At 43.9% G+C, this 18,348-nt stretch overlaps 2 protein-coding genes across 2 annotated transcripts in view; both read right to left on the minus strand.

Moving 5' to 3' along the window:
- Positions 1–18,348, minus strand: part of RPL14 (ribosomal protein L14) — a 291,729-nt gene that overhangs the window by 98,090 nt on the left and 175,291 nt on the right. The window lies entirely within an intron of this gene.
- Positions 13,806–18,348, minus strand: part of ZNRF2 (zinc and ring finger 2) — a gene marked incomplete at both ends in the record, with an annotated part of 56,726 nt that continues 52,183 nt past the window's right edge. Inside the window, 2 exons of the mRNA XM_082478957.1 lie at positions 13,806–13,863; positions 14,626–14,731. Of these exons, the coding sequence (XP_082335083.1) occupies positions 13,806–13,863; positions 14,626–14,731 (164 nt within the window). The remainder of the gene's footprint in view (positions 13,864–14,625; positions 14,732–18,348) is intronic.

Genomic DNA, 18,348 nt, shown 5'->3' on the forward strand with positions numbered 1-18,348 from the left:
AATCCCTTCTCCCAGCAACACGTAAGCACAGGGAATGATTGAGATTTGCTTGGAAAGCTTTTATTCTATGCTTGAATTAATGGAAAGAGTAAGGCAAGGAGCAAGGAGCAATGATAAGGACCAGCAAGAAAATGTTATCCCCCCCCCAAATAATTAGTTTTTAGAGAGTATAACTTTAGATGCCCTTAAAAGAAATCAGTTTACAAAGGAGTGGGGTATTTGATGATATTTTTTGTGTGCAAACCTTCCTTCTCCCATGTTACCACCCCTCCCCCCCAAAAAAAAAACTTTGAGAAACAATTCTCCAGTTGCTGACAAACCCACAAAACCTTGGTAAGCTGGAAGAAGAATCTTGTTAAAATGCCAAATCAATGAACCCTCACCTTCCCATCTCCCAGATCTGCTCCGTAAAGCAAAACATGGGAAAAGGCTTGCTTTGTAGGGCAGAGTTTTTGTTTCCTACATGGTATCAGACCTTTCCCACTCCCCAGTTCTGTCTGCTCCCTTCAGCTCTCTAACGTATTTTAAAATACTTATAAAGCTTTTCACAAAACCCACAGTTAAAAGAAAAAAAGAAAAAGAGAAGAAAAACAATTTAGTGTTCATTATTTTTCAGTGGCTTTTCCTCCCTGTCCATAGTATCAGCACTGATTTTTCACAGGGAGACAGATGAGGCTTTTAGACCATGCCAGAGGAAAGTCAGCTAACTTGAATGATTTCTGCACCTGAGCCATTTGTTTACTGAAGCAAAAGGGCACACAGTTACAAATGAGTGGGATTTCAATTGCAAAAACAGCTGCCAAAGCAGGGCCTTTAAAGACTTCTCAGTGACTTTAATAAATCACACTCATGCGCTTTGTCAAAATGCTGGTCCTGTTTTGCCAGCCTGCCCTTACAGAGAGGAGGAGATGCTGGTGCAGGAAGGGCCTTCACCAGAGGTGTCATTTGCCTGTGTTGGAGGACAGTGTGCTCCCAGTTTGCTCTAATCACTGAATTATTTTCTCATTTACCTGGTAGAAAATACAGTTGAAAACTCCAGCTCCCGTCCTCATTTCAGTGATAGGCTGACAGCTCCCTCCAGGCTTTCCAATGCAGACACTTTTGCCCCTTTTTGGTTTAGAGCAGCCTTTGGAGCGTGACAACAACCTCAGCCCCACTGCAAATGCTGTTATGTGCCCAGCTGGTACAAGCCAGGCACCCAGGGCAGTGTTTTCAGGGACAGGAGCGTCTGCAGGGCTGCAGCAGCTCAACACGGCCTCAGAGTAAGAGGTGGTGGGATCAAGCCCAGCTCCACATCAGACAAAGTTTTGCATTGCTTACATTGCCAGTGATCGCGCCGCTCACAGCCACTCATTTCAGCAGTGATTTTGGGCTTCAAGCGCTCGTTTGGGCTGGGCTGAAGGTCTGAGCAGAGCTTGGTCTGGCTTTGACGAAACCCAAGGGGGTTTCCCAACGTCTTTCTCCCAACTCACCCAGGGCAGAGGGTCTGCTTCAGGCAGCACATCACAGCTTCAGGAATCTGGTGCTGGAGGAAAACAGGTTGCTGCTCTGGGAGCAGCTGGAGTTCCCACATTTATTGGCACAACGTTTCAGGCTGCCGTTCTTTTTTCATAGTCTTACTGGACTATTTGTAGAGCGCATTGGAGCACCACATTTGCAGCTTGCAGCGAGAGCCTTGTTTACTCGAATTCAGAGACAACTGTAACTTTTTAAAGACTTGTTTGTAATTTGCTAAGACCTTCTCTGTACGCGGCATTATGTCTTTTCCACTTGTCCCCTGTGATAATAAACAGCTTTTTAAAGAACTTGAAGAGGCAGCCTGCAAGTGCTTTGGCTTTGCTAAAGCCCTGTCAGCAGACACTTAGCTGGATCAAGACGGGACCAAGACAGCCCAACTAATTCTGGCTGGAGGCGAGAGAGAGGAGCCACCACAGCTGGAGAAGGGCGCTCACAGCTGGCACCGTCCATAAGGGACCTTTCCGGCAGCGGGTGCCAACCCAGTTAGGGGCAGCGAGGAAGATGGTGCCAGTGGCTTAGGGACACCCATACTGCTGCTGTGCTGTGCCCCTGTAGTGCTCTTGCCACACAGACTGCAGGAGCTCTCTGCTTTTGCACCTGCTGCTGGGGGCAAAGTGTTGCTGGCTTGAGGTGCAGCACTCGCATTTGGCTGGTGCAAGCTGCGTGCGCTTACTGGTGCGTGCCAGGTAATCCAGTGGCCCTCAAGGGAGCCCTGCTGCAACGTAGCACAGCGCTGCCCCACTGTTCAAGCGCCGCCAGGACTTTGGGAAAGGATGCTTTGCTGAGCCTGGTTTCGTGATGCAGCTCCAGTGCCAGCCCTGCATCTCCAGCTGCCAGACATCGGTTCAGGACTCACAGGGTGCTGCAAGGCCGCCCAGTCTTTCCTCTTCCACCACAGCCAGCACAGGATCCCAACCCCTCCATCCCACAGCTGCTGTGGGAGCAGCGCTAAGGCTGAAAGGCAGCGAGAGACCCAACCCTGCTTCCCTGTATCTTCACTCTGTTCCCTTACCTTGGTTTGGCAGGGCGGAACTGGAGCCTGTTGCAAAACCGTATAAATGTCCACACTCGGGACCAAAGGTGTTGGAGCTGGGCCAAAGGCAGCAAGGGACGGGTGCGCCGTGGGGAAGGAGAGGTCACTGCAGGGGCCGCTCGATTTTCAACTGGTGGAACAAATAACCTTTGCAGCAGAAAGCTGCAGCTGTGCATGAAGGATTTGACTGTCACTTTAGTAGGTAGAAACAAAACAGAAGGATGGTGATAGATAAACATGGACACCAGGTTGGGAGCTGCCTGCTGCACTTGGGGACTCCGAATTTACTCACAAGGGATGGTTTCTGTTCTCTTGCTGGGGGCTCTGTGTTGCCCTGTGGAATGGGTGAGGCTTCTAAGAACATGATGTAGCGACAGCGGGGAGCCCTTCCTTGCTTCCGTGGGTGGGGACGGATGGCAAGAGGATGCAGGGAGTGCTGGGGAGTCCCCTCTTTCCTCCTGGGGATTTCATGTTCAAATCCCCCATGAATCTCAGCAGGGCCGAGGTTAGCCAGTGTTCATTCTCTGCTCCCAGAGGTAAACAAGAGATGAGGGCATGAACGGCAAAGGTTTGAAATAACTCGCCCCAGGTACACAGTGGGACTTGAAAGGTGGGATGATGTTTCAGCAGCAAACAGCAGCTTTGGCTTCAGGAGCATCAAGGCATGAGAGGTCACATCAGGCAGGTTAGGGAATAAAAACCGGTATCGTAGTTGGCCTTGGGGGCGAAAACTACAGCTATCGCTTTATCCTGGGAAAGCAGGGGGTGTCCTGCACCCTCGTACATCCACGCTGATGGGGAGTCCTGGGGTGACCGCACTGGAAAGCAGCAGATTTCTGTCAGGGCTGATGCTGCCTCACCCACCCGAGCTCAGAGCCTTTGGGGTGTGAAGCAACCCGATAAGGTGGTGATACAGAAAACCTTGTCACACGCTGCAGCCACCAGGGCTGCCAAACGGGGGCTTCCCAACAGCCTCAGGGGGGCCCCGGGACCTTCCACAGAAATGTGGAAATGGAAGATGCAGAGGTGGGCGCCGGGTACAGGAAAGGAAGAACCAGAAATTTCCCTTGCTCTGGCTGTCCTGCTGGTAGCTGCCACCACATTTTCTCTGCCCAGCAGAGCTGTTAGGGCAGGGCCGTGGGTCCAAATCCCAGCCCTCCCCCTGGCCTGGCCCCTGCTCCGGCCCCACATGTGGGGCAGTTCAGGGTCATTCACAGGGGATCATCTCTGTCACTTCAGTGACACAATTTTCCCGTTTTGTCGGCTCCTCTCATTGCCTTGGCCCAGTGACACGGGCTGTCACAGCCCCAGCCACCACAACCCTGCTTGGAGGGCGGCAGCCCCACATGGCTCTGAAGGAGCACCGCTTTGGAGGTGGCAGCAAGAGGAGGTGGCATGCGCGTAATGGGGACACAACTAAATCATCGCACCCTGCTCACACACAGCAGCTCCTTCCAGCCCAGCGTAATGGACGGACACTTTCCCAGAGCTTGGCACCCTTGGCCAGTGACCATTTTGTGCAGCGCTGGCGAGCCCAGATTTGAGCACCTTCGCTGAGAAATGTGCTGCGCTTCCCCCATCCTGGCCCCCAAAGTGGGCAACCAGCCCACAAGGTGGCTGACGGGCCACTTCCACCAGAGAGCAAACCGTCCCCGGTGCAGAAGCATCCCCTTTGCTCCCAGGGGGAAGAGAGTCAGAGCTCCAGCTCCAGCAAACCCTTTGCAAACAACTAAATTATGCCCAACCGCTTGTGTCCAGGGATTCATCCCGTACACTGAAGGCAGCACAACTTAATTAGTTGCTAAAGCCTCACGAGCCAGGAGACAGCCCTCACGGGCTGCAGCAAATGAAGCTGTCAAGTTTTCATGCTCCTGTTACCTGCCGGGCTGTTTAATCCCGAGTTTAGCAGATGTTAATCCTGGCCCGGGCGATTTGTGAAGAGGAAAGCTGCTCCCTTTGGAAGTCATCCAGGTCCGGTGAGGCAGGAGCGGGTGAGAAGACCCCACACAGCTCCATGGTAGTCATTCTCCTTGGGGACAAAACCTGCCCAGGCTTGGACAGAGGCTTTGGGTTTTCCTTTTCCTTCTGTTTGAAGCCAGCTTAAAGAAGCAACTAGGAGAGGAGGGGGAGGGGGAAGAAGTCTTTGTTAAAATTTAAACCCGTGTTCAGACAAAGAAATCTGTAACCAGGGTGAAAATGAAAAGCAGGGCAGGAGCCTGGCACAAAACATGACTCAAAAGATAATGGGCCAAATCCGGAGAGGCACCAAGCACCTGCAGTTTCCGCCGAGCTCAGCTGAGGACCCATCGTCGTGCTTTTAATATCTGCCTCCTCTACGCTCTCGCCTTTACGAGTGAGTCATCTTGCGTCAACTGAGGATAGGCTTTATACAATTATTTATTTATGTCAAACCCTCCCTCCCTGCCCCCACGCATCCCTGATCTCATCCCCCTCAGAAAACAGATGCTTTATTAAACAAGGGCTCGAAAACTCCATCTCACTTGGCTTTTGCTGAGGCTTCTTGTTGTCCAGTGGCCAGCTGGCGAGGAGATGGCAGGCACGAGCCGCGCAGAACCTTGCAAGCAGTGTCCTCTATGGCCTTGTTTGGCTTTCTGGACATGGGCACCCTTCTCCCGGCAGGGTGGGATGGAGCTAGGCACCTCCTCAACTAAACAAATACGCCGGGGGATGTTCACAGAGACCAGCAGGTTCCAGCCTGAGCCCTCCAGGCTCAGACATTGCTCTGGTCTTGTAGCCTCAGAAAGAGCACTCATGTTCTCTCAAGGTTCCAGCGCAGGGCACTCAAAAAACAGGGGACAAAACACCCCCGTTTAGCTCCAGCTGCTGCAGGGGACTCTCCCCTCCCTCCCCGCTCTCTCTGCTGCAGGCTGTGTATTTTGTTCACCTTCCTGCTAAAATCAATGCCACATCCAGAAGCAGACACAGACCACTCACCGGCTGTACCAAGCAACAGTGTGTGGTATCGGGGCCAGACGCGCACACACATGCAGCATTGCTGGCGATGACCGCTACCGCCCTGTTCACCCCCCAGGGCAAGCGACTTGGGGCACAACCGGCATGTCCCACGTCCCAGCTGTACACAGGACATGATACCAATAGATGCCGGGAATTTAAATTCCACACATGAAATCCTGTACCTACTGAACTGGAATAATTTTCAGATTTTCCTGATGTGAAGCCAAACACGGCTCTAACTAGTTATCAATTGCTTCCATAATGCGACTTGAGACCGAGGAGAAAAATACAGGAATTACTGGCAGTGAAGGAATTCAGGCTTCCCAGAAGGTGATTGGCGGGGAGGGGGGGAAGTTACACCAGCAAGAAATATAAACACGTTTCTTAGTAATTACATCCAACTGTCTCTTGGTGCAGTCTTGAATAATTCATGCATTAAAACTTTCATCTCCCACAGAGAGAATTGTGAGAGTCGTAACTGTCGCTGTGCTTTAACGCTGGGTTCAGCTACCCCCAGCCATGCTAGAAGGCTTCCCTCAAAAGCGGAGCAAGCAAGGATGGACACCCAGCCTTGGAGGGACCTGTGCCACAAATCCTTGCATCACATTCCACCAGCAGCTATAACCAGCCTGCTGACAGCCCCCCCCCCCCAGCTGGGAGCAGCACCCTGTTGGGTTGAGATGCAACACCCCAACATAAGGAGAGGTGTTTCTTGCCCAGAGAGTGAACTCCTTTTGTTTTCCCCACCCACACTGCACAGAACCTTGGTGAAATGCACTTTGGTTTTGCTCAGGGCGCCCTCAGCTCCACCCCCAACTAGTGTTGGGGAAGAGGTGTAAAATCACCCTCTCCAGTGAAGAAGGGTGTAAAATCGCACTCTCCAGTGCAGACAGCACCGGAGGTGACCCAGCTGCAGCTGCTGCCCTGGGCGGAGGTTTCCAGGCCATGGCAGGGCTCTGCCCTTGCCAGGGAACTCAACTGGAGAACGATTTAATGCCCTCGGTGGCTCCGGGAAGAAATCCCTCCTCCAAGCAACCTGTCACTGTGGGAGCCTGTTGTAGTAGCCTCCTCCCAGCTGTTTAGGAACAGACAGGAGAGTGTTGGTGACCATCAGGGAGAAGGAAATCCATGCTCTGTCCCACAGCGATGCCTCTTTCACTAATAGTTAAAAAAAAAAAAAAAAAAAAAAAACAACCCCAAAAAAACCAACCAAAAAAATTACCTGAAAGTGTGAAGAAAACTGTGCTTCAAAAGATTTATTACATATATTTGTACATATTTTACATGAATGGAATGTTAAACATACAACCTAAAAATCAATAAAAAAATATCTTCATTCATGATTATGTACTGGCAAACCACTGAAAAGAGTACCTTAGAACAACTTAAGTCAACTTGCAATCATACTGCTCAATTAAAAAAAAAAAAACAAACATGTTTTACATTAGACATTGCAAATTACATTCCGATTTCTGCTCTGGGTAATGAAGGAAGACATCTTGTCCATTACCACTGCATGTACGGGTGGCATTTCAGAAGCTAGCACGGAGTTCCCTCTAACTCTTTGTGGGCAGGGTTAGCTCGGTGGGACGAGGCATATAAAAAAGGGGAATATACACTCTGCTCCCTACCAGCAGGTACCTGCCAAAGGGTAGAAGAGCCAGAACAAGATTTGCAATCAAGTGATAAGGTTAACGCCGGATCACCCCTCGTTCCGTGTGATGCTGCAGCTTTTAAAATTAAGTAGTTCATTAAAACATCCCCTCTACAGCTAAGCCACCTCCCTTCTTCCTTGAAAGTTATAGTGCTTTGGCAATATCAGCTAGGAGAGAATTCTTGACTGTACGTAAGGAATACTTCAGCTTCATCTTAATATGCACAGGAAAAGCACAGAATCACACTTCGATGTCTCTTCCTGTTAGCATTTCACACCTTTAGAGCTTGTGACCAGCCACGTTGAGAAATGTTTACTATTAAATATAACAAATTAGCAATAAAAAGGACAGATTTGAGAGAAAACAAGAGGAACAGGATTCAGCAACAGATTATGTACTTGCAACGTCGGGTTACTTACACTTGAAACTCTGCCAGAATCAAGCAAATCCTACTTATCATTGCAAAATCTTTGCCAAAGCACACCCAAGGGCAAAAGTCTCTCAAACAAACATACATAGATTAAAAGCTGCCAGAAAGATCAGCGAGTGGGCTCGCTGCCTTCTACTTCTTGTATGCTGGCAACTTATTAAATCAAAGGCAGAACCAAGTCCAGCCTTTTTCAGGTGCATGATATTCCTACGATGGTTTACCTGAGCGAGTCTTCAGCAACTAGTAAAGCCCCGCAGGGAGGTCATTTTACAGTTTATCCCATCATCAGCTCTGACGTACTTCATTGAGAAATGACTTTACAGAACACGGTACGGCGGCTTGGGAAGCCAGCCGACCTGTGTAGTAAGATAACCAAATGCAACTTGAGAGTAAGGACTGTTTTGTTTGTTTGTTTGTTTTCCCCAAGAGGCTAAAACAACTTCAACCTGATTTTAGAAGCAGGTTAATTTATACGGAGAAACATCACAGAAGTTTTACATTTAGGAACCAAAAACTGGACACAGTTCTATCATGAATTTCTCACACAGTATTTTGGAGGACAAGAAGTGGTATGAGCTGATGATGACACTGCTGCAGGAAAAAACAGTTTTGGCTGGGTTTTATCAAAACCCCTATCAAGCCCTCCTCTTCCAGCTACAACCTCCTATGTCACTTTTGCTGATGCTAATGGAAAGCCTGTCCAAAGATTGAGAGAATATGGCCTAAAACGTATCATGTCTTCAGCTAGGAAGAGGAGAAGTTGATACTAAAATGACTTTTAAGCTTGGAAGGGTGGAAAGTGAATCGTAAAATATAGCACTCATCAAAAACCAAGATAATCCTCCACTGGCAAAGGTGAGCTGGAAGATCCATAGTAGCACTTCTGCGCTCCCGGGTATAGGGAAGTCTCTTGGCAGGAAACTCCCAACTGTACAGCAAAACTAGTAGCTACAAAACAGCAATACCAAATTTGCACAGAAATATTCTCTTTCAATATGGGAAATCAGCTAAAATTCACAGAAACTCAGAGAGATCTTGGCCTGCATCAAAACCAATGTATGCTTTGCTGCTGTTTACGTACAGATAGCAGTAACCTTCAAGTGCCATGTTCCCTGCTTTTGGTGAAATACAGAAGAAATAGAGCAAGTTTCTGAAGCCCTCACATGGAAAAGGCGGCGTACTAAAAGCGTCCATAAGCACATTTTCTGCATTAGACATTATCCAACCAGAAACACCAAAGGTGCACGTTTCTGAATAAAAATTATCTTTCCCACATTCGCTGAGATTTTAGTCTTCTGGGAGTCAGTTTTACCAGCTCTACAGCCTTTCAGCAAAGACTTAATTAAAAAGCCAGTGCTCCTAGCATTAAGAACTAGGATAAATGTATAAATCTCAAGATTAAGTCATAAAACCCTCTTCACATCATAAAGGGGGGGAGCAGGGGAAACAAAAAAGGTCACAAGTATCCTCCCACGTCTTTTTACATTACCTACATATTTTCCATTTCAAAATACCGCAGTACACTTACCCTTGAATATGCAAGTTAAGTTGATTACAAATAAGACCGTCTGTTTTATGCTTTATTCTTCCCCAGAACAAAATACCACACATTTGCAGTGTGCTTGGTATTTTTGCTTTTACGCCCCACTGAACTCATCGCCGAATGTACACGTTGAAAGAAAATTAGCTACCTCCTTCAAAGGGAAAGTGTTATTATAGATATACTGCTTTCTAAGAGACAGGGCAATGGGTGCCCTGTGCTGACAGTAGCATGGTGCTCTCGCTACTGCGTGGAGTAGGGTTATATACAATCCAACTCAGAGCCACCTCCACTGAGAACTGCAAAACACAAGTTGCTACTCAAGATACATGGGTATGTTACAAGTTCAGAAAAATCTCACATTTCAAGACAGTGTTGAGTCTACTCTTCCCCTTCTGGCAAGCAGCATGTTTATGGCAGACCTGAGTATGGGAATTATTTCACACCCTCACATACTTAGGGAAGATATAGGCCAGATGATAGAAAATACTCTGAAACCGCACAGAATTGGCAATCTCAATATATTTACAGGCAAAGAAGCATATCACACGATAATTTAAGTTATTGCTTCTTGTGGACAAGTGTGGTATTCCTTGATCGAGACGCAGGACTTGTTTGGTGTTTATTTTCCCTTCTGAAGCACAAGGACTCAGGACCACTGTGAGGATGTTTTTAAAAAGAAGGTGTTGCCTATGACTAGAGCTATGTCTACAGCATGGTCAACGCCAACTGACCAACACAGCTGGTGACATAAAGCTTACATAGGTGAATTTCCACAGGCGTTTTCAAACTCATCACTCTCGTGCTTCCAAGGTCATTCTAGGCTTGGTCTACACTACAGGTTTTGATACAAGAAAACCTCCCATAGCCTTTCAGAAGAGATTTATGGATACCAAGAACGCCAAACTAGAATCTAAGGCTGACCTCATATCAGTTCCTCAAATAATCCAAGGTATTGCTGCTCTCCCACTCTGATGGAAGCAGCAACGTACCCTTGCCTGCAAAACCACGCATCAGTGTGATTGCTAGTGGCATGCTTTTCAAGCACTGGTCCTAAATGTAGGACAGCAGTAATAACTGCTGGGTCGTTAAACCAGCTACTTGCATCTGAATACAGAAAATTAAGGTTTTTGAAAAAATCAGCAAATGAACTAGAAATATGAACTACCAAAACTGAGCTTAAGTTGTAAACAGATTTATGTTTATAATATTTACCTACTTAATCCCCAAGCCAAAGACTATCTATGACCTTGGAGCACAGGACACCAAAACACTTACCTAACCCCTTTACATTATTACAGGTGAGTTTCTGTAGGCATGAAGCCAACAGTAAATCAATGCAAACGCAAATGCAAACGCTTTACTTTCAGAAGACAGCAGGAATTTAAAATATCGGGAAAGTGGGCCCGCAGGCAACACCACTATTCGAGTATTACAGGTGCTGTAATTCCTCATCCCATCCCTCCCCCCCATGATAATACAAGGCAACACAAATATTCTCAGCTAAATAGGAATCTGTACAGGGAACAACTACATTTGATGTGACTACAGAATTGAAGGTGTGACAAAATGGTTCTGCTCCCACTGAAAAAGAGAGTACAACAGGGCCCCACAGTTACAGGTTCAGCTGAAACCAGTGATGCAAGCCCAAAAATGTAGAAACTGCACTGGTGATTACGACAATTACCTAGTTTGGACTCCTTTAGATTTGCAGCATAACAATGGCATTTTACAGAGCAATATTCAAGAGAAAACATTATCCAGGCAAGAATTGCTCTGCAAGCAAGATAGGAGAGTTTAGTAACATGCACTGCACTTGTTCTCCAGATAGCAGCAGTTGCTCCTGTCCTTTGCCCTTTTTAATATGAATCACAGTAGCATGAGAGAAATATGTATTTAAAAAAAGAAAAGCAGAATTATGTATGTACAAGAAAAATGTTCGAAGTGTTGTGCAATTTAACTATTGAAATCCACTAAAAATGCTGTTGCTAATAAATATCCTTAACTCTTCCCTGTACTGTGAAATTCAGAAACCATGATTAATTCTGATATAAAAAGTATGCTTCTAAGCCCTGATATCTGTTCCAGTTTATTGTCTTTTTTTTTTTTTTTTTTTTTTGAACTGTGACACTTTATGGGAACTAATACTTATCCACAGTTTTACTTGGTGTACTCCCCCAGAGACATCCTGTGTTTCACAGAGCTCTGGTTATGCCAATATAATACAGTAAAATAATAATAAATTAAACAAATGCAGGTGCTTTTAAAAAAAAAAAAAAAAAACAAAACAAACAAAAAAAAACCCAAACAAAACCAAACCACACTCAAATGCTGGTCTGTACATGAAAAGACCAAGGATTTAGATGCAAAGTACTACAGATCCTGCCATCAAAAACACATTCAAACAAAGAAACAAAAACTTGCGCGTGTTTTAAAAATTAAACCCAAATCCCACCTCGATGTTATCTCACCCGTGCCTATAAAAACCTCTTGTTGTGCCCACATTTGCAGTTATTCATTTACACCTCAGGAGGCAGCCTGGAGATGAGAGTAGTACAACAAAATAATTACCTGAAACATTTTTAAAAAAATACCCGTTAAACAAATTACCTTAACTGGCAGCACTTAAAATTGGTAATTCTTCTTTTTTTTTTTTCCCTATTTAAAAAAAAGTTGCATAGCTGTAATATTTTGCTTTGCTGCATTTTTTTTTGTTGTTTTTACTCACAAGCAGTAAAAGAGAAGTTTTAGTTACTTAAATAGCAATACAATGTGCAGATTTCAACAATCCCTATAGCTTGATCAATATAAATTAGTTACCTGTCTTGGTTTTACTCTTTGGACTGCATTGTGACAAAGGTTTAGTTACAAAGTTTTGAAATATAGTATTCCTATGCAGAGAAGTTTATGTTTTCTGTTCTTGAAAAAAGTGAAGAACATAAAACAGGGCGTGAATTCAGTAAATTAAGGTCACACTGTTAGATTATATTTAATTTGCCATTTACTCTTCTTCAGCCAACGAGAAGGTGAAAACGTTCCCACTCAAAACCGGGGCTGCCATCCTCCTGTAAGGGTCTCAGATAGCACGTATCGAACGTCTCCGCTTCCACTTGAGGCAGTAGGAAACATGTCCAATAACCCGCTTCTTCACAGAACCAGAAGTTAGGCTGAAATTAGGAACTTTGGCCTTCAATACAAAAGTGTCAGTAATGTCTGTGGGGAGTCGATTGTTACAGAATGTGCAGCATTTTCAGAATCCCTGTGTGTCCTTTGCATGAGTGTTTGGTATACCGAGCACTACTGGCAAGTAACTGGTGTCTGCAATGCTTTTTCCATGTCACTGTCCATCTTTGCCTTTTTCAGCCAGAAAGAACTGTAAGTCTCAAGCCAGGCACGCTGTGTTCAGCAAGGGAACCTCACACCTATGTTTTCTGATCAGTGGAAGCAGCTGTTGAAAAAGCAGAAGACAAAAGTACCATTATTTCAGCTATTTCAGTATATAACACACTCAAACAGCATGAGCAGAACCACTGTGTTTTCCTTCCCCTTTTCCCTAAGCCCCCAATTATCACCATCTCCGCTGTGAAAAAGTGCAAATTGGATTTAACATGAGGTTAGACACCTATGAGCACGTAGAGAGACAAACGTGTTCATAAACAGCGTGTGGGCTTCTTCCACAAATGAGTTGTTGGGGCAATATAGGAAACATGTTTGTTTATTAATTTTGGCTAACACTGCCCTGAGGTTAAAACAATTATCGCTGTAGCAGGACACCTTCCTTCAGGTTCTCTCTGCTACCCTTGCAACAACCATAGCACTGCAATGTGACCTGCAATACTGACTCAGGAAGCAAGATGAAACAAATGAACAAATAAATGCCAATGATGACGTCTTCAGATATTTTAATTTCCATTAGAACAACAAAACCAAAGCCTCAGCTACCAGCCAGAATTTCAGGTATCTCAATTTCTCTAAGAATTATGATGATTGTTGGTGTGTTTTGCAGTGCTTCGTGGCAGTAGTTTAATGCAAGATAAAGTTTTCGAACTAGTCAACTAAAAGAATAAATGTATCCTTTAAACCTTTGACACTGATTGTATATCGGAAATCATTAACACAAGACATAAGCTGGAAAAAAGTGAACCTCTGAGATGGGATGGATAGAAACATGTTAGTATTTTTATTTATTTATAGATTTTAAACATTCTGGAATGCATTAACATGGAAGTGGTTTTGAAAATACCTAGTTTCAACTTCTTCATATGATTCCAAAAGCTTTCAGCAAAAATAAATGCCAGTACTCATGGAACAATCCAAAATTACACAATTGTATTATTTTAATTTTGTTTCATTTCCATGGAAAAATTACTCTTTAAAAGTTAATGCTAAAGCTTTATTGGCACTGACTTGACACTTTCCAGTACTAAAACTGGAATACATCATTTCAGACCATGCCATATAAGGATGCAAAAACCTTTTACATATTGCAATATACGTCAATACTTACTGATTAATATTGCAGTTCTGAGACACAGTAGCAAATTCACAAATTTTAAGAAAATAGCATAGAGAGTTACTTCAGATAATAAAGATATTTATTGTTTAAATGTATGCATCTAAAAATAAGTATTACCTAAAAACATGAATCTTGTCTTAATCAGATGGATGCTCAGGGCAAGATCTATTTACTTCAAACCATTCATCTATGCAGCTGTTGGATGCAAGACAAAAATGAAAACAATTGACATGAATATCTCTGTAACATTCAGCACTAAGGTATGAATATAAATTAGTTTCTCCTAATTTCACTAAATAGTAGGATTTCATATTATACAAAGAAGTATATGTATATACACATATTTCAACATTCATTGAAAATGTAATAACCCCAGACCACAATAATATTTGGATATTAAACACTGTTGAACGAGTGTTTAAGTGTTGAAATTTTCTAAGGAAGCATTTTACAAATTACTATCCAGCTTTTATACACAGGTTTCTTCATTACTAACACTATGATCTTGCTTGTGTCATTCACTGACATTTTACTTCCTGTCGTTACAGACACTCGAAAAAACAAATACAAAACAGGTTTAAAAAGTGTTTGCCCTTTCCCCCCAAGTCTATTAGCATTTGACACAACTTTTATTATGTAGGTACACACAACCTAAGCTCCATAGCTATGATGTGCACTCCTTCCCCATGCAGGTGATTTTGCATTTTTCCTCTGTGGGCTTTTCATGGAACCGTGAGAAGACTACAGCAGGGAAAACTGACTTCAAATACATTGGTGGAGAGGCAGGAAGATACCATTTTAAAAACACCTTCAGGGTTGCTGCTGTTGTTTCTTTGTTGTTGTTCTCTTAAATGTAAAAAGTGACCAAGTTTTAGTGCTCCTTTAGGCACTCCTCAGAGGAGTTACCCAATAAATGTGACCTTCTGGAATTTTATATGCATCCCGAGGAATACTTGCCCTTTATGATATATGCAGAGGCAAGGCAGCCGTGCTATAGTATCTCCTTGCTGCAGCTCTTCCAGGCATATTGCACACTCCCCAGCATCTTTACTCAGCACATCCTCTGAAGAAAAAGCAGAAAGTTAAACAGTTAAAAAGCAGCAAACAATCAAAAAGTTCTTTATTCTGAACATCGAGGACAGCTACAGAAGATAGTTCTTGTCCTGCAGAAAGTCATGTCAAGGTGATGATCAGTCACACTTACACCGGCTGACTGAAGATTCCTGATGGGAGACATCTTAACAGCTCAAATTAAAATATGGTTATGACTCAGTTTCTTGCCTAAACACAGCTATAGCTCAAAATGAAGTCTTGTAGGAAGACACCCATATGGAGAAGTGGGGCAGCCATAATCAACAGCCAGTAACCCTTTGGAGTTTATACTCTCCCAGCAGATCCATACCCACCGTACAGGCTGCTCTCATCTGACCTCGCAAACCTGTGCTCTAAACCACACAGCGGCAGCAGACATGCTGTGCTGCTGACCCTGAGAGCTAAGCATTGGCGAAATTGGGTTCTTCATACAGATGGTACCTAATGCCTCCAGGGCTTTGAGGATTCATGCTGGGTGGGTTTTTCCCAGCTGTCCTCTCTTCCCCATGCTCAGCTTTCACTGTGGAGGCTAAGTTCAAGCCTGAACTGCATAAAAACACAGGTAAAGATCTTAACTTCTAAACACTTAGCTTTTTCTACTTTTGCTTTTTCTACTCTCCTACTCATCTCTCTTCTATACATGTAGCTTTCTTTTACTAGCCTTTCTGGTACTCCTATTTCATACCTTCAACCTCCTCATCTTACCATGTCAGCATGTTCTGCCATATCCTATCCACCTGTTCCTCAATGTAAGTATGCAACTGTTGGCAATAGGAATGGGAGTTATCCATCAGGGAAGGATCAGTGCTGTATGGCTCCAATGACCCTAAATTCCTGAGATACTGAATTTTTTGCAGCATTACCAAGTCCCGTACCAAATGAGGAGAAAGTAAGTTACTAGGAATGCACAAGAGTTGGCTTTCACACAGAAGTTTCTGGGAAAATATATTATTTTTAATAAAAACCTTCTCTTTTGGACACTTCTCTTAGCCAGAATGTGGGATGCAGAATTCAGTCTTAGTACAAAGCAAAACAGGAGATCATGTAAGGCCCCATTTGCCAGAAGCAGGTTAAAAGCCCCAGTTAGACACAACCTCACCTAGTGCACAGAGCATTTCCAACAAGGGACCCATAGCAACCAAGCTGGCAATCTCTGGCAGATCAGAAAGGTGCACGTTTGGCAAAGTAAAGCCCACGTGTTCAAATTTCCATGGTTTCATGGGAAAAGCTTCCCCTTCTTAACCAGAAGGAGCCTAAAGGGAGAGTACAGCACCAGGTACGACTGAGAAACCACCAACTCTAAGCTATTCTCCCCAGTGGCTCACATATATTTCATTATGACATTCCAAACACATAGAAAATGACAAGCAGACAACTAAAAAGCTATCATTGCAGGGAAAAGTTAAATGAAATTACGTCTACCTTGCTTCCCTTCGAATGACAGCAAGCTATCTTGCAGGTGCTTGGTTTTCTAAAACAGTGCTTATTTCAGTCTCTGCTATATTCACTGTTTATGCTAAAAATACTGTATAAAGCCACATGTGTGGCATCTTCATGAGGATATGTGAAGAATATATAACATGAGGTGAACTGTTATAAAGAAAAATATTCAAAACCATTTAATAAACAATATGCACCTACAGCAATGAAGAAAATAAAAAAAATGTATTTTACACATGGTAACGTCATTGGTAGGTATCATATTAAGAAATCGTTTCTGTTGCTCTACCTGAAGCTGTAAGCCTGTAAGCTTCCAAGGACATTAGAGGTACCTAAGAGAGAAAGCAATTTAAAACAATACAAAAGTTCTTAAGAGCTCACATTTGTTGTTACAAAATCCTGACACTAAGAAGTTGCCCAGAAGAGGGTGCTACGTATAAATACTTCCTTGAAGCGTTTGTTGGTTTTTTTGTTTGTTTGTTTGTTGTTGTGTTTGTTTTTTTTTTAATATAAAAAGATACTTTAGTATCTGACTCCAGAAGGCAAAGACTCTCCAGACAGCATTGTCCTGCTACAGAGGTATTAATCTTTGGCTGAGGCTCTCAGCTGCTACCCTCCCAGACCACCTCTTTACACAACTGCTTTGCCAGAAGTCCTTTGAGCAGATCGACTCTTCCCAGTTAGGTTGCAGGAAGAAACACCATTATAATTCAAGCATGTATCACATACACAGAGCATACCTAATAAAAGAAATTTTTTCCATGGAGTCACTTTATCAGATCAGCAGCTGGTACCCAAAACAAAATGACGCTAAATTACCTCCAGTTAATTAATCCGCAAGCTCCCCTCCTCAGCACTCTCAAGAGGGAAGTCAAGTTTTGATGACAAAAATTAAAAAGCTTTCCAATAAAAATGCAATTTATAAAAGAAAACATTCCTGTGAACTGCTTTCACATCATTCTCTATTGTATATGTCTGGCTTATCGTGCACTCCCCAGACTGTACAACACTCGGGTCTGAACTCCCGCTGAGTGATTTAAAGTTCTGCACCTTTTGGCCAACATTAGGGCAAGATGCCAATTTAAACATTTGTATCTCCCACCAGCCCTGGTGTAAGTGCCTGAGACTCCTTTTCTTCCCTCCAGTACTCCCGTACTCTCCACAATTGCCAGTAGCCTCCCTCTTGCCAATAGTGGCCCTACTGCACAAGTCCCAGGCAAATAGCTTGTCACTCTCCCTGGCTTCACTCCAGACTTTCCCACCGGGATGAGCCGCCAGGCATGCAGCGGCCTTGCCTAGTCATGCCAGAGGGAGCTGGTGTGAACACTGATGACGGCTGGCATGGACGGGGCATCAGAAACATGGTGGAGTTCTGCCACCCTTGCAAAAGAGATTTTGTTAATAGGTTTCAATGCTCTTCTTCCTCCGTAATAACGAGGAGTCGGCATTCTCTACTTCTTGTGTTAACCTTATGAATCCTACCCGGCTCTTGTGCAAGAAGAAAGCATAAGTTTGGAAGGAATTAGTACAAAATACCCAACTGCTATAAATGCCCACGTGCAACTTGGCACTGCACATTAACAGACTCCAAACCCATGTAATTATGCTCATAATTGATTACACATGTGGAGCGACAACAGCAAAAGCAAATCCTTCACGGTCCTACGACACTTTGGGTCTGACTCCCTTTTAACCAATTTAGGTGATTCGGATCATCAATCCCAGATAAAGAAAAAAAGAGTCAAAAAACCTGTTAGACCTGAATCTGGTCAGAATCTGTTCTGCAGTTGTTTCATACAGCACTCCCCTGTATCAACACTGGCTTATACCAGATGGAAGTCAGTTTAAGGGCCACTTAACATTAATTTTAAAATGTATCATTTATGGAAAAATGTGTAAACCACTTTGCACAGAAACACTGCAGTCTGAACAATTTTTTTGGTTTCAGAGTGATTAATCAGATACATATTATTCTTTTTTCTGCTTAAAAAAAAAAAAGAACAGTTTGAGATTTCATCAATGTTATGATTAAAACATTTATACAAGTGTATTACCTAAATGGAAGTGGGAAGAGGAAATAAGCAGAGACCACATTTTTCCATTTCGCCCACACGCGGGTATATACACAAACACTCACCACACCCCCAC

The sequence above is a fragment of the Vanellus vanellus genome (assembly GCF_965231255.1).
Source record: "Vanellus vanellus genome assembly, chromosome: 2".
Classification (NCBI taxonomy): domain Eukaryota; kingdom Metazoa; phylum Chordata; class Aves; order Charadriiformes; family Charadriidae; genus Vanellus; species Vanellus vanellus.